At 38.5% G+C, this 16,490-nt stretch overlaps 1 protein-coding gene and 1 pseudogene across 4 annotated transcripts in view; one reads left to right on the forward strand and one right to left on the reverse strand.

Moving 5' to 3' along the window:
- FARS2 (phenylalanyl-tRNA synthetase 2, mitochondrial) overlaps positions 1–16,490 on the reverse strand; it is a 323,981-nt gene that overhangs the window by 130,816 nt on the left and 176,675 nt on the right. For all 4 annotated transcript variants that reach the window (XM_019632556.1, XM_019632559.1, XM_019632557.1 and 1 more), the window contains one exon: positions 12,012–12,143. In XM_019632556.1, the coding sequence (XP_019488101.1) occupies positions 12,012–12,143 (132 nt within the window). The remainder of the gene's footprint in view (positions 1–12,011; positions 12,144–16,490) is intronic.
- On the forward strand, positions 4,821–5,612 carry LOC109376571 (40S ribosomal protein S3a-like; annotated as a pseudogene).

A 16,490-nucleotide genomic window follows, 5' to 3' on the forward strand; every position in this document is an offset into this window, starting at 1 on the left:
CTTTATAATTAACAAGCTCTGGACATTCCTGGATGATGGATACGTTCAAACTGTCCAATTGCCGACAGCACACACTCAAATTGATTGTTTGGTTCCTTTGTAGGAGCTCGAAAAACACGACACCTTTAAAATCCCACCACACTGAGAGCATAACCTTCCTCTGATGAATGTCTGCTTTCGATGTAGTTTGTGGTGAATCATCACGTTGGGACCAAGACCATTTATGCACCACATCGTTGTAAACAATCCACTTCTCATCACCAGTTATCAGTCGCTTCAAAAAAGGATCGTTTTCCTCACGTTTAATGAGCATATTGAAGATGTTTATATGTGCCATCAAATGAACTTCTTTGAGTACATGAAGAACCCAAATATCAAGCTTGCTTATGTATCCCAGCTTCGTCAGGTGGTCGTGAACGCTTGAATGATGGATGTTCAATGTTTCTGCAATCTCTCGTGTCGTGTAACATGGATTTGACTCAATCAATGCCTTTATTTTGTTGTCATCAACCTCGGTGGTCCTCCCTGACCGAGGAGTGTCGTTGAAATAAAAATCACCAGCACGGAATTTTGTGAACCATCATTGGCACTGACATTCTTATAGTGCATTGTCACTGTAAACTTTACGCAACTCTTCACAAGTTTGATGCGCATTCTTCCTTTTATGGAAGTAAAACAGTAAAATAGGGCAAAAATGCAGAGTTTGGTCTTCCATCTTCAACTTGCAAAATCTCCAAAACTCAACCAAATTGCTAATTTTTGTTTTTTAGAATGAAGCTAAAACTGTCAGCTGTCAAATGACATAGCAATAACATAGATGCAAATTATTCTAGTAATTCCAAAAATGAACAAGTGCAATCTGTTGCAAACATGCGTCCTGACTTTTCCGAATACCCAATACACATAAATGACCAAAAAGATGTATCCACAATGGCTACATGGTCATTAACAATGATGATACAGATATTGGGTAATATGAAAGACACTCATGTGAAATTTGTTATGAAAAAGCATAACATAAAAAAAAATTCAAAGTGTAATTCGATTTTTGTAAAATATATATTTTACATATAGATTATTAGGCATATCTGATTATTCCACATATGCAAATTTTTAAAGTTTTATCTAGGTGACAATGGAATTACTCTTTTCCTTTTATATTTTATTTTCTTAATTTGCCAATGATTATAGATTGCTTTTATATCAGAAAGAAATCTCGCCATCTTATACATTTTAAGGAGAAAATGAACAAAGTCTAAGTAAATATTTGAACAGATATTCTGACAGCTTGAAAATATGCCTCTAGGAGCAACTACAAGGTAAAACCTACACATGGAGCCGATACATATTTGTTTGCTTCTCTGAAAGCCTGACTTAAAGGAGGGAGGAAGTTAGGATAAAAGAAAGGAAGGGAGAGAGGNCTTTGGAAAAGTCATAATGTGTTTTGTCTATGTTTTTCAAAGGTCATTTATTTATATAAAGAACAAAGATCAATCAATGATATATTGCCCATTTTGTTCGATAACCTTTTGCCATCTTTCAGTGAGCTTCATAATTCCTCATTCATAGAAGAACCTGTCTTTACTGGTGAAAAACTGAACCAGGTGCTGATTTACAGCCTCATCTGAATTGAACGTTATATCATGCACGGAGTTTTGAAGAGAGCAAAACAAGTGGAAGTCTGATGGCGCAAGGTCAGGTGAATATGGTGGCTGTGGCAACACATCCCACCCAAGCTCCAATAATTTTTGACGGGTAATCAAACTTCTGTGTGGTCTCACATTGTCATGATGGAACACAACTCCTTTATAATTAACAAGCTCTGGACATTCCTGGATGATGGATACGTTCAAACTGTCCAATTGCCGACAGCACACATTCAAATTGATTGTTTGGTTCCTGGTAGGAGCTCAAAAAACACAACACCTTTAAAATCCCACCACACTGAGAGCATAACCTTCCTTTGATGAATGTCTGCTTTTGATGTTGTTTGAGGCCAATCATCACGTCGGGACCAAGATGGTTTGTGCACCACATTGTTGTAAACAATCCACTTCTCATCACCAGTTATCGGTCGCTTCAAAAAAGGATCGTTTTCCTCACGTTTAATGAGCATATTGAAGATGTTTATATGTGCCGTTGAATGAACTTCTTTGAGTACATGAAGAACCCAAATATCAAGCTTGCTTATGTAGCCCAGCTTCGTCAGGTGGTCATGAACGCTTAAATGATGGATGTTCAATGTTTCTGCAATCTCTCATGTCGTGTAACATGGATTTGACTCAATCAATGCCTTTATTTTGTTGTCATCAACCTCAGTGGTCCTCCCTGACCGAGGAGTGTCGTTGAAATAAAAATCACCAGCACGGAATTTTGTGAACCATCATTGGCACTGACATTCTTATAGAGCATCGTCACTATAAACTTTACACAACTCTTCACAAGCTTGATGTGCATTCTTCCCTTTATGGAAGTAAAACAGTAAAATAGGGCAAAAATGCAGTTTGGTCTTCCATCTTCAACTTGTAAAATCTCCAAAACTCAACCAAATCGCTCAATTTTTTTTAAATGAAGCTAAAACTGTCAGCTGTCAAATGACATAGCAATAACATAAATGCGAATTATTCTAGTACTTCCAAAAATGAACAAGTGCCATCTTTGCAAACATGCGTCATGACTTTTCCGAAGACCCAATACATAGAAATGACCAAAAAGATGTATCCACAATGACTACATGGCCATTAACAATGATGATACACATATTGGGTAATATGAAAGACACTCATGTGAAATTTGTTATGAAAAAGCATAATATAAAAAAAAATTCAAAGTGTAATTCTATTTTTGTAAAATATATATTTTACATATAGATTATTAGGCATATCTGATTATTCCACATATGCAAATTTTTAAAGTTTTATCTAGGTGACAATGGAATTACTCTTTTCCTTTTATATTTTATTTTCTTAATTTGCCAATGATTATAGATTGCTTTTATATCAGAAAGAAATCTCGCCATCTTATACATTTTAAGGAGAAAATGAACAAAGTCTAAGTAAATATTTGAACAGATATTCTGACAGCTTGAAAACATGCCTCTAGGAGCAACTACAAGGTAAAACCTACACATGGAGCCGATACATATTTGTTTGCTTCTCTGAAAGCCTGACTTAAAGGAGGGAGGAAGTTAGGATAAAAGAAAGGAAGGGAGAGAGGGTGAAAGAAAAGGGAAGGGAGGGAGGAAGGAATGGAAGAAGCCAGATCTTAATAGCCTCAGCTGACTGTTTTACCTCAAAAATTCACTATGCTTATTTCTGATTAATAAAGTCAATGGATTAAATACACAGTAGAGCCAATACACACACACTTTTCTGGCACCACACAGTTGTCATGAAATTATCCTTTTTACCTGGAGTGTCCTCACAACCCAACCTAGTGTTTGTTCAGCTTCACTAAGGGGCATAAGCCCACTATCCCTCACTCTGATCACAACTCAAATCCTTGCACAAGTACACAAAACAACTAATAGAGCATCCTGAAAAGTAAACAAATGGACAAATTTTGATTGAGAGCCAAATCTTAGAGAAGTAACCTACACAGAATGAATTTCATGGGGTTTTTTTGTTTGTTTGCTTTCAAAGATGGGCCCCAGTTTCAGAGCTGCACAACATCATGGGCAGCTAAGGCTCAAAGAGAAAGCTGTTTTTCAGTACACAGGTAGAGGGCTTTTGTGAGCTGGAGCAGAGAGAACCCCAAAAGGGGATGCCCTAATGCTACCCACACAAGTATCAACCTAACCCCTTAGCTACACACGCACAGCACAGGCTCAAACCAGCACAGCAACGGCTGAAAAACTGAACAGACATGTTCACATAAGTTTCAGGCTAACCCCTGATATACCCATGTGCAGGACACACACAGATCAGCACCACAAAGACTTCCACTGAGTCCTGAATCACTGTCCACAGGAAGCAAGTCAGAATAAGGCCTAAACCTCAGCAGGCTGATCATCTACTAAAACTAAGTACCAACAGTCACCACAGAATTATAAGAGGACACAAAGTATATACAGCTTACCACTGGCAAGTCAAGCATACAATCCAAAATTATTCTACAAAGAAAAACGAAAATGTTACCAATTCTTATTAGAAGTCTATCTTCAGATGACCCTGATGTTGGAACTATCAGATATTAAAGCAACTACTGTAAAATGTACTATGCTAAATGAGGTAAAAAAAAAAAACCACATTTGAGAGAATTAAAAAATAGAAATTCTGGGCCGGCCGAGTGGCGCGATGGTTGAGAACTGGCTTGGGATGCCAGAGGGCCCCAGTTCAGATCCCACATATGAGGGCCAGTGACACTGCCCTCTACAGCTAAGATGCTGAACACCAGCTTGACATGGAGCTGGCTGCCATGAGTCACCGGCAAATGCGTAGGCTGCAGTGGAGCTGCAGTGGGCTGCTGTAAGCTACCCTGAGTGGCCGGCAGCCAGTGTGAGCAGCCGGCAGCTGGCATGCCCTGCCATAAGTCACTATAAGTGGCCATCCAATAGCCGGCGACCAACTGCCTCACCCGGGAAGAGCGCAATGATGACAATACCAACATGGGCCAGTGAAGTGATGTCTTCCACATCTAGACTGAAGAAGAAAAGGACAGCAACTTGTCTCTTCCCCTTCCCCAATTCCCCAACGCTGTTCCCCTTCCCCAATTCCCCAATAAAATCTTAAAAAAAAAAATCTAATATGGGCGCAATTTGAGTTCCAAAAGAGGAGGAGGAAGAAATTAAAACAGAGCCTTTTGGCTCTCTGAGCAGCATCATGGTGATCGGCAAGAATAAGCACCTTGCAAAAGGTGGCAAGAAGGGAGCCAAGAGAAAAGTGGTTGACCCATTTTCTAAAAAAGATGGATATGTATGTAAGCTCCAGTTATGCTCAGTATAAGAAATATTGGGAAAACAGTAGTCACAAGAACTCAAGGAACCAAAATTGCATCTGATGGTCTCAAGGGTCATGTTTTTGATGTAAGACTAGCTGATCTGCAGAATGACAAAGTTGCATTTAAGAAATTCAAGTTAATTACTGAAGATGTTCAGGACAAAAACTGCCTGACTAATTTCCAAGGCCTGGATCTTACCCGTGACAAAATGTGCTCCATGGTAAAAAAATGGCAGACCATGATAGAAGCTCATGTGGATGTCAAGACTACCAGTGTGTATTTGCTTCGTCTCTTCTGTGTTGGTTTTACTAAAAAATGCAACAGACAGATTCAGAATACCTCTTATGCTCAGCATCAGCAGGTCTGCCAAATCCAGACAAAGATGATGGAAATCACGACCCGAGAGGGGCAGACAAATAACTTGAAAGAAGTGGTCAATAAATTGATTCCAGGTAGCAGTGGCAAAGACAGAAAAGGCTTGCCAATCTATTTATCCGCTCCATGATGTCTTTGTTAGAAAAGCCAAAATGCTGGAGAAGCCCAAGTTAGAACTGGGAAAACTCATGGCGCTTCATGGTGAAGGTAGCAGTTCTGGGAAAGCTACTGGGGATGAGACAGGCACTAAAGCTGAGTGAGCTGGTGCATATGAGCCCTCAGTCCAAGAATCTGCTTGAAATTCAGACTGTTCACGGTGACAAATAAAAGCTGTTTGTGATGTTTTTTAAAAAAAGAAAAAGAACAGAAAAAATTGAAACAGAAAAGTTACCTAAAGAAATAATGACCAAAAAGTTTCCAAAATTGATGAAATATATAAATTTATAGATTCAAGGTAAGTGAATCTGAGAATACGTAAACTCAAAGAAAACCATACCTAAACACATCAACACCACACAGCTAAAAACTAAGATAAAGAAAGAAATCTTGAAAGTAGCTACAGAAAAATAACACATTACACACAGGAGAACAACAAATGAAATGATTATGAGTTTCTCTACAGAAGCCTCAGAGGCAGAAGACGAAAAACATTTTTAAATTGTAGAGAAAACACATCTATCAATCTAGAATTCTATACTCAATAAAAATACCCTTCATGATAAAGGTAAATAAAGACATTTTCAGACTAAGGAACACTAAGAAACTTATCACCAGCAGACATGTTCTATAAGAAACACTAAGGGAAGTTTTCTATACTGAAGGGAAAACACATCAGAAGGAAACATGGATCTTCAGGAATGAAGGAAGAACAAGAGAAATGGTCTTTAAAATCCATAACTATATAAAGAAAAAAGTTTGACACTCAATGGTGCAGTTTTTAATGTATGTAGACATAATACACGTAGCTAAAACAACACAAAGGCAACTGAGGAAGGAGGTAGGTAAGGCTAGCATGTGTATTTTAATATAAACAAAACAGATTTCAAGAAAAAGAAAATTACCAGAGATAAAGATGGATATTTTATAATGACAAAAGGGGCAATGCACGCAGAAGACCTAACAGTTATAAAAGTGTATGCACCTAATAAAACAGCTTCAAAAACCTGAAGAAAAATTGCTAGAATAAAGGAGGAAAACAGACAAGTCCATAATCATAGTAGAAAATTTTAACATTCTTTTCTGAGAAATTGATAGAATACTAAGACCAAAAAAAATCAGTAAACATCAAAGAGCTGAACACTATTCAATTACATTGGTCTATTTGATATTCATAGACCATTCCACTCCTAGGTTTTTTCTCAAGAGAAATGGAAACATGTCCACACAAAGGCTTTTCTACAAATATTCACAGCAGCGTTATTTGTGATAGCCCAAAAGTGGGAACGACCTAAATTCCCATCAGTCACCTGGAGACAGGGGTAGAGGGAGGAAGAGATTATAAAAATGGCAAAAGGAAACATTGGTTTGAGATGGAAATGATTAATATCTTAATTATAATGATGATTTTGCAGGTATATGCATCAAAAATAGATCAAATGTACACTTTAAATATGTGTAGTTCATTAGATTTTAATTATATCCCAAAATTAAGGGAAATATTCTACCTATCCTAAAGACAGAGTTTTCAAGATATGGTCTGAGTGCAGGTCATTCACAAGAATTATCCAAGGTATTTGCTTAAAGTGCACAACTTGTTCCCCATCCCAGACCTACAGAATCTGATACTCGATGAGCAGACAATTTAATTAAACAAGCTTCCAGGTGATTACAAAGCATACATCTGACAACCAGCGTTTAAGACCCAGTTCAAATGCCCCCTCCTGTATGATGCCTCCACTGATTTAACTGATAAACAAGGGTTCCCTCTTCACATCTGCCAAAACCCCATCTCAAGAATGGCACTCAAGTGTCCATGCTCTAATTACATAGTCCTACCTTCCCTACTACACTTAGAGTTTTACGGGGAGAAATCACATCTTCTAGATTTTTGTGCCTTCCTCTTTGTCTAGCCTTAAAGTGCCTTACATACAAAGGATGCTAAGTAGAGGAATGGCATGTCTGCTTGTATGTAACACAATGCTGGTACACTCTTGGTCCCCACCATCTAAAAGTTTACCAACTTAGATCAGTGACACTGAGTGGTATAAATGTGGCTGTAGAGACTGGCTACCAAAGAGAGCAACAACTAGAAACAGATTTACACATGTAAGGAGGCAAAGGAGCATTAGGCATGCCAACTGGGCATCTGAGCAAAGATAAAGTACGTAGCCACTTACGAACAGGAACCTAACGTATTGCGGGATGCACACTGTAAATAAATACCCCTATCAATCATACGCCACCCTGAGTGTAACCAGCACGAGGGCTCAGCACATCTCCAATCCTGTCCTCCCATTCTGCTTGCAGTACCTCTACACAAATACCACATGGTACTGTAACCATTTATTCTATGCCTGGGTGTGCTGTGCTGTATATTTTCATAGGCAGGAGGAACACTCGTTTGCTTTTCTATAGCCTTAGAGGGAACTGAAAAAGTATTTGACCAACAAATGAACAACAACAACAAAAGGATTGGTTAAAACTGGTACCTGTTCATGTATATATTCACAAGTTTTTCCCAAAGGAGTCCATTTTTAAATTTTAGAGAAGAGGTAAGGAAAGCGATTCCATTTTTAAAAAGTTATTTTCCATTATAGAGCATATTCTCCCCCTGGCCTACGTACAATCTTCTAAATTTCACATTTCTCAGTAAATGGCAAATTCCTTCCTGGCATGACGGTGACACACGGTCACCCCTGGGGCCAGTTTGAGATGTTCAGCTCCACATACTACCTGGAAAGTGTTTAGCAGCCTGAGTCAGCCCAGCAGGGAATAGCTGTGTAGTGTTTGGGCACATGACTCAGTACTGTCTCAAAACATCTCCTCAAGGAAAAAACAATCACATCGTGACAGCAGTCACCACCCGCCTCACAATGACCAAATCTAACAGCTCTGAAAGCAATGATGAAGACACTGTGACTTAAACAAGAAGAATTAAAGTACAGTTCTACAAGCTACCTGGAAGAGCCTGATCTTATTCTGTGCACTGTGCCGTAGTCAGCTTAAATGTGCAATGAAGTGTTTTCATTGTTCAAATTGGCAATCGAATCTCATGCTTTTAATTACACGCACTTTACCACAGGAGATAACATACACGGTGGCACTGCCCTTCTTTAGTGGTAACAAATAACCACAGAACAAACAAGAATTTTGTTTGCTGTTGTGTGTTTCATTTGATTGCAGTTCTTCATTTCTATGTTAGAATAATTTACTTGAAATGGACTTGAAATGGACTTCTAGCCACTTCAAAATCATGCAACTTACTAGTCAGGCGGCACAGCATAATAGTTAACTTGTCAGGAAGACTTGAGCAAGTCGCACTGGCACTATGTAGCTATTTGATCCTGACCACCTTTCTGAGGCTCTGTGAAACAGGGATAATGACAGCTCTACCTCAGAGCCTGGTTATCAAGGTCAAGTAAAAAGAAACATGTAGAACATTTAGTAAGGGCTCAACTGATGGCTGCTAGTATCACTGCTCCATCAGCTGCTTCGGTTTCCAGTTATTTCATCACTTACCTGCACCTCTATACAAACTTTAAAGAAAGGGAATATAAAACCATCAACTTTATAGTTTCTTGGAAGTTGTTAAAAAAAAAAAGGCAGAGGACGGGAGGGAAGGGAAGAAAATGTAGAACTAGAGAGATGAAGTGCGTATAGTCAGTCTTTCTCTATGCCGTACAAACTCAAAAATAAGAATATAAGCTGTACTTACAACACTGTCTGTGCTTAGTGACTGCCAGGCACATGGTTTAAAAATTTAACTATTAATATGTACGTATGTCAAAACACATTCAAGTCTGAGAACACAGAGCAGAACTTGGTCGTAATAACTCCAAGTTCAAAGAGCAACGCCTACACAGAATTTCTGTATTCTCTCTCTTACAAGATACTTAAATTATATGTGTACAATTTCCCAACAACTTAGAGCACATCCTACCACCACTGTGAATCTCTCAAACATGTTTGCATCTCAGGCGTCTTCTTCTTTACTGTGCCATTTCCTTCAAGAATACCTGGAATGCTGATATAATTGTAGAACAGCAGTCTGATTAATGTGTAATAGTGACTTGGAAACCTGTTTCAGGTAACTATATTCAACCAACTACTGTGCGACTAAGCCTTATAGAAACCCATCAAGGATATTGGAAAATGTACAAGGAAGCACAAGGCCAAGTGACATGTAAGCTGATCACTCCCTGATTTGCTTTCTCAGTTCTGGCCCCCGACACGGAGCACCTGGGAGGAGGACACCTAGGATTCCTTCAAATCTAAAAAACAAAACAAAAACACCGCAGATGCATCTGAAGTGAGCTCCTACTCAAGAAGAGATTAAATCTTATAATTGTTCCCAGGATTTTGTGTTTTCTGTTAAGATGCCTATACATCAATTACTTGATTTTTCTGTTTCGTAGTACTCTTAATTTTCCTTTTCCCTCTAAAAGCAACCACTCAATTGAGAAACATGGATACTGAGATTAGTAAGATCAAAGGTAATCTAGTTCCAACTGGTTAGAAATCATTTCTATGATATGCAGGACAGCCTCCATTTAAATATTTCCTATTAAGGGGACTCTCCATTGATAAATTTTCATTATTTTTAATTGGCAATTAATTTTTTACTGAATGTTTACCAGGTGCCAAACCTATGCTAAGCACAATAATGTGTCACCTCAATTAATCCTCATAAGGAAACTCTGTGAAGGGGGTGTCCTTGTGCCCATTTTAACTGTGATAACAACAAGACTCAAGAGGTTAAGCAACTTGCTGGAAGACACACAGCTGTCAACGGGCAGAAATCCTGGTGTTTCACACACCCAAGCCCAGGCCTCACAACTTTGACTCACAGGCCCTAATTTGCGACCTCTGTGCTCCCTTTCCTCTAATAAAGATCTACAAATATTTGAAAGCTATCCAAGCAGCACTTGGCAGCGTGCTGGGCTTTCCCCTAAGCCTTCGTTGGCAGCATGGAGAGGAATCTGTGAGCTGGCGGAGTCCGGGCCCTGCAGACGGAGGTTACCTACCAATAACACAGGAGGGCCAGGTCTCCGCTCTCCCAGCCCAAGTAACACAAAGTCCTGTGCTTCACTGCACGTCAGCTCTTCCATCTCACTCCACTCTCACTCTCTAACCCCATGCCCTTACCCATGGCCCATCCACATTTCTTAGCTACCCAGAGGGACTGCTCTTCTCCAATCAGCTGTGACCAGCCCTGAACCATCGCCATAGCCCTCCAAGGCCACGGAGCCTGTCCTACAGGCGCTGAGCTGGGGTTGGAAGGAGGGGGAGAAGTGCCATTGGCAATTTGCATCACTTCTGCTCCACTTACTGCTATGCAAGGAGCCTGATCTGCTCAAATGCCCAATCTCAACCAGTTTCCCATGGAGGATTTCTATTCTGAAAAACTGTTTTTTAGATTACATTCAGATAGGGACTTTTTTTGGTATTTTCTTTATGTGTAATATAAAGACACTTCTAAAGCATTTTAATTATCGGTGTTGAAAGATGATTTATCACTCTGAAACATGCTCATATTTTTGATGTCCAGGTATCCAGGTATTGTTTCATCTTATAAAAATCCATATCTCTATCTATTTTTAGATGACTTCAAACCTGCCCCTATTGACACTTCTTATGAAGAAAAGCTTGTAGTTGGAAAAGGTAACAGGTGACCATAACTCTGCCGAATATAAAAGTATGTGTATATATTTAGACTAAAGAAGTCTTTCTGCACAATTTCTACTAAATTAATTAATTTGTTTGTTTGTCTATTATTTTTTCACCTTTGTTGACTTAGGGGTTGGGGTTTTTTATTTTTTACTCTTTTTTAAAATTTAATTATAGTTGACTTTTTAAAAAACCCACAGCTCTGAAATTACACTTAGAAATAATCATTTTTATTAAGCAATGGTCCTGCAGAGAGGCGCTGGAAAGATCTTTTTCAAGTACCTACAGATATAGGTAGAATTTAAGCAGAGGCCTCGTCTTCCGACTTCTCCTCTATCAGGCGGGACCGCCAACACTGCGGGCGGCAAACAACTAAACTTTAGAGGCCTGAGTATTTTTATATTGAGTTTTATTGTATTGATGAAATATCTGCTGACTTTGGGGCACTATTCTAAACGCAGTAAGAACAAGAAAGGATTATGCATTGGCTTTGTCCTTAAATACTTTGGAAGGCAAGGGCACTCATGTGACATGCATCAAATGCCAGTGGGGGGATTAAAAAGCAGCATATCAATGAATACAAAATCACGAAGCACAAATCCAACAACCAGTACTGACAAGAAAGATCTCCAAAAACAAGAACTGCTATAAAATTAGACGCGAGAGATTAAGTTCTTCCAGAGTTCAGTGTCAGGGATAAGTCCGGAGGGCAATATGAGGAGGGGAAGATGGTGAGGCTACTCCTACAGGAAGATATAAACGCATAGGTAAGGGAGGTTAAAAGAGAAGCTACTATTTAAAGAAGACCCAGAGCCCTTTAAACTGAATACGTAGCAAAGAGCTTGTAAATAAGATGGTGGATTCTTTTCTACCTGAATTTACCAGTTGTTGTTCCATCACTCCACAGCCAAGAACTTCCAGCCATTCTCCACGGAAGTTGATCTCCATCTCAAAGGACGGGTGAGTAAAAGGAAAGTAGCAGTCTACCCATCTAATGTCCAGCCCTGCAAAGATGCCAAGTAAAAACAGTGTTAAAAGGCAGTCTACCCTTTCTCGTGATCAAATTTGTCCTTCAGTTAATGACACCAACTACTACATTCTGAGTAAAATAAATAGCAAACAAATTAATTTGCAACATCGTAGGAGGAGGCAATAAATCTTAAAACTTGTAAAAAACTGGGTATGTCGTTTCCAATATGAAAAACACTTTGTTCAGTTCCAGGACCCTCTGAAACCAAATCAATCACCTGTCATACCCCTGCAACTACCTGGCAGAGAAAAAATTTGGTCAAGATCATGGGAAAGCAGGTACTTCTGCTAGTTTCTGTAAGTGAAAATGGCCTCTTATCAGTTAAAGAAAAAATATTTTTACTACATTGTCCTTCAAACTTATATATCAACAATATGACCAATTTAGTATAAACTAATCAATTTTTACTTCCATAAGTAGGTATTAATTTTTAAATTGAGGTTATAGCAGCTAATAAAAAGATAAATAAGACCAGCTAAATTGAAGCAAATCATTTAAAAAGTCAAAACATTTTTTCTACAGATGATTGATAAATATACTTATATCTAAATAAACAAAGTACATACTAAATGACAGAAATAATCTTTCAATAAGCAATCATAAATATGGTACTTATAAACAATGACATTATTATTAAGAAAGGAAAAGACTAATGAATTCCCAACAGTTCAAGCCTGCAAACAGCAGAGGTTACTAAAAGCAGAGAAACCAGGTGAGAAGGTCACCTAGTGCAGTAGTGGCTAGATGCTCCCTGTAAGAGACATACAAAAAAGGGGCCACTGGGCAAATCACCCATGGTCTCCACCATATGTTCCCTTCACTTCGTGTAATGACCTTTCTCTTCTTCTTTCAGGCAGCAGTCCTGATTTTGTTTCTCCATGGTAACATGCCCCTCTATGAATTTCAAATTATCTTTTTCTTGTCTAAGACTATTTGCATTTTAAACCTAGTGGAAATCAGACTGTGAAAAACATAATAATAATAACAAAAATTGCTTCCATTTATTGAGCCCTTACTATGCCTCTATCATTCCATTTCACAGATAGTGGAAAAGCTTTAGAAAGGTCTACTGTCTTGCCCAAAGGCACACAGACAGCACATGACTAAGCTAAACCCAGGTCTGTCCAATTCCAAAACTCCTACTCTTGACAAAACATAATTCGCTGCCCATCAAAAAAGAAATTTCAAGAATCAAAAGTCAGATGGGAACGGAATTATGAGACACAGGACCCTTCCCATGCCCCAAATGACACAGAAGGTAGATTTTTGTTTCATTGTTCTGCTTTATTTTGCATTTATGTTCCTAGTTCCCTGTTGTCTGTGGCAAGTGAATAACTAGTTCTCTGTTTACAACAGTAACCAGTAATTGTAACCAGTTACTGTTAAAACAGTAACAATATTCTCCTTTTTATTATACATGTGGTATAAGACACAAATATTAAATTGCATATACAGTATACAATTTGATAAATGGTGACATGTGGATGCATCCACGAAACTGTCACCACAATAAATACAAGGAACATATCCATCACTCCCCAAAGTTGCCTCATTCCCTTTTGTGATCTTGCCTATCAGCCCATCACCCCTACCTCTCTCTTCTCCTCACCCTCATTATCCCCAGGCAACCACTGATCCCCTTTCTGTCACTATAGATGAGTTTGCATTTCCTAGAATTTTCTAAAAATGAAATCATACAGAAAGTGCTTTTTTTTTCTATCTTGCTTCTTTCACTCAGCATAATTATTGTAAGATTCACCCATGTTGTTGCACACATCAATAGTTATTTCCCTTTCATTACTGAGTACATTTGGCTGACATTTTTTCTAACAGGGGAAAAAAAGCTGGCCCTGTTGCAAGCCACTGGGAAAATGCCTACAAGTGCCCCGAGTAGTCCAGACTTTTCTGTATAGAAGCTCCTATGTGCACAGCAACTGTTTATTCACAATTGTGTCCTGGGAAGAAGGTATCTGTATGCCTGTGTGATTGTTCATCTTTGGGACAAGCAATCCCCTATGAATATTCTTATTAAAAAGCTCTGGAGACAACCCTGCTGGCAAACAGAAATGTGACACACATTGGGACATATAACTGAGTGCAGAAGGACTAGCAGACAAGACAATGATTATCATTCTTTTTCATAACTTAAGTGCAAATCAACCTCTGAAAACAATTTAGAAAAACAAATTTTGTGTGCATGGCTTTTTATACTGGGCTCAAATTTTACCAAAAGCAAGAAGCGTACTCAGGTTAACATGATGACTTCATCGCCACATGATTAAATATCACCTGGGTGCCTGGAACATAGTTAGATGAGGCCGGCACATATTCATTTTGTTTGTATGCCTCTTTTTATTCCTGTGGACGGTCTAAATAAATAGATAGTTCATACAGGTTTATATCTCACACTTGTAAAATCTTAAGTTCCCCCTAGTCAGAGAGAAAAAATTCTTACGACATTAGTAAGTCCTCAAAATAATCACAAGTGCTGATTAAAGTAACTCTATTATCAATGTTTATTAAGCCCAAACTAAATCCCTCCTGCATAACATCTGCGGTAAGCTGCCTCCCTAGAGACAAGACGCACTCTACACACACCCACCTGAGCTGATGACACTGTTGGTGTCATCACAGAACAAGAACTGAACTGAAAATGATGCGACAATCTCTCCCCTTCTCCAGGAACCTTCTTTTACTAATGGGCTTTTGCTTTACCACTTGTGAAACTAGAAAAAATTGTAACTTTGGATTAAAATTATTTAATGTTGAATAAATTTTTAAGATTGAATTTCCACATGTTGGTTGCAGCAACCCTTATTCTTCTTTGGGTTAAGACCTCAGCCACCACGGCCCCCCATTTCTTGCTCTATCATCCTATAGGCAATTCTCTCAGTAGCAATGAGAGCTTAATTAATTGTTCCATACTGAAAAAGACACCCAGCAAAGCAGGAAACGGCAAGGAAGCTAATCAAAGGGTTTCAGAATCCATGAAGATGATTAATATTAATGATTTGTGAAGCAGAACTCATTGATAATATCATAGAAAGTAAGACAGAAAACAGATTGTCAAAAGTTTGTTTAATAAAATGGGGAAGTTTTTAATCCTTTTCGCTTTCTCAGATCCTTTGCTAAGTTTCCTTTTTAAATTTGTATGACCCTGCAAGGAATGCCACGTCCATGGCCATTTTCTTTGTTCCACTGCTTTAAGGACACCTTCAGTTCTTAAATTCTGCTTCCTTTACATAAACAGGAAAAGCCAAAATCTACAAAACTCCATTTTTGAGAAGCCTATGGCTCTACCTCAAACGCAGTTATTATTTCAAAGTAAATTATATTAATGTGTAATTTTTGCCCAAATACCATACTCTTTTATATAGTCTAACGTTTTAAATTTCAGTTATATTGACACATTAACAGCAGTATTTTTTAGATCACTGGCCACAAAATTATTTACTGAATACTTTTATACTACCCCGAATTACACTCTCATCTTGTTTTTTCCCTATAATCTCAAAATTATAGTAAGAATTATTATATCAGGTTGAAAACAGCATCTTGACATCCACGTTGTATTTGAGCTGAATAATCAGCTCAAAACTTTGTTAAGTATGGCTTATTTCATATGTCAAGTATCAGGAGTCAGTGAAAAAACCCACTAAAAACTATATATGTTCTGTTATATGTTAATAAAGGGGAATTTTTTATAAACATTTCCAAATCACATGGATTCATAATGCATTAACTAATCTCTGATTGAGGTGATAGAAGAAAATTAAATGCATATGTATCATATAAATCTAATGAAAAAGCATGCCAGAGTGTTTTCTTTCTTTTGGTTTTTTTTGTTTGTTTGGACATAATAATTTATTAAAACATATTTACAAATGAAGCTCAGAGTTTTTTAAAAATTGCCTTAGGACTCTGTGAGATTACAGCCAAGAGCCTAGAGCCGAGAGGAAGAAAGCGCACCTTACAATAAACCAAACCTGGATTCGGGTCTCAGATTTGTCCCTTTTTTCCTGTGAAACCTTGGACGAGCTAACTAACGTCTCTGAGCCCCTGCTGCCTCACCCCGCTACTGTGTACAGTGACCGCTATTTCCCCAGTGGTTTTGAGCAAAGACCCGCAAGAGCCCAGGTCTTCTCAGGGACAGACATCCCCTCTGGAGGTCTGGGTGCTGACTCCGCTTCCTCTCCTGAACGAGGATGCTGAGTTTGTTCAAGAATGAGGAGCACTCACCAGAAGCGTTCCCTCGTTTGGGACCTCAGAAACGATTAGTGAAAATTTCTTCGGGATAATGACATGAGTCCCAGTGGAAGAG

Source organism: Hipposideros armiger, unplaced genomic scaffold (genome assembly GCF_001890085.2).
Source record: "Hipposideros armiger isolate ML-2016 unplaced genomic scaffold, ASM189008v1 scaffold_1153, whole genome shotgun sequence".
In the NCBI taxonomy this organism is placed as follows: Eukaryota; Metazoa; Chordata; class Mammalia; order Chiroptera; family Hipposideridae; genus Hipposideros; species Hipposideros armiger.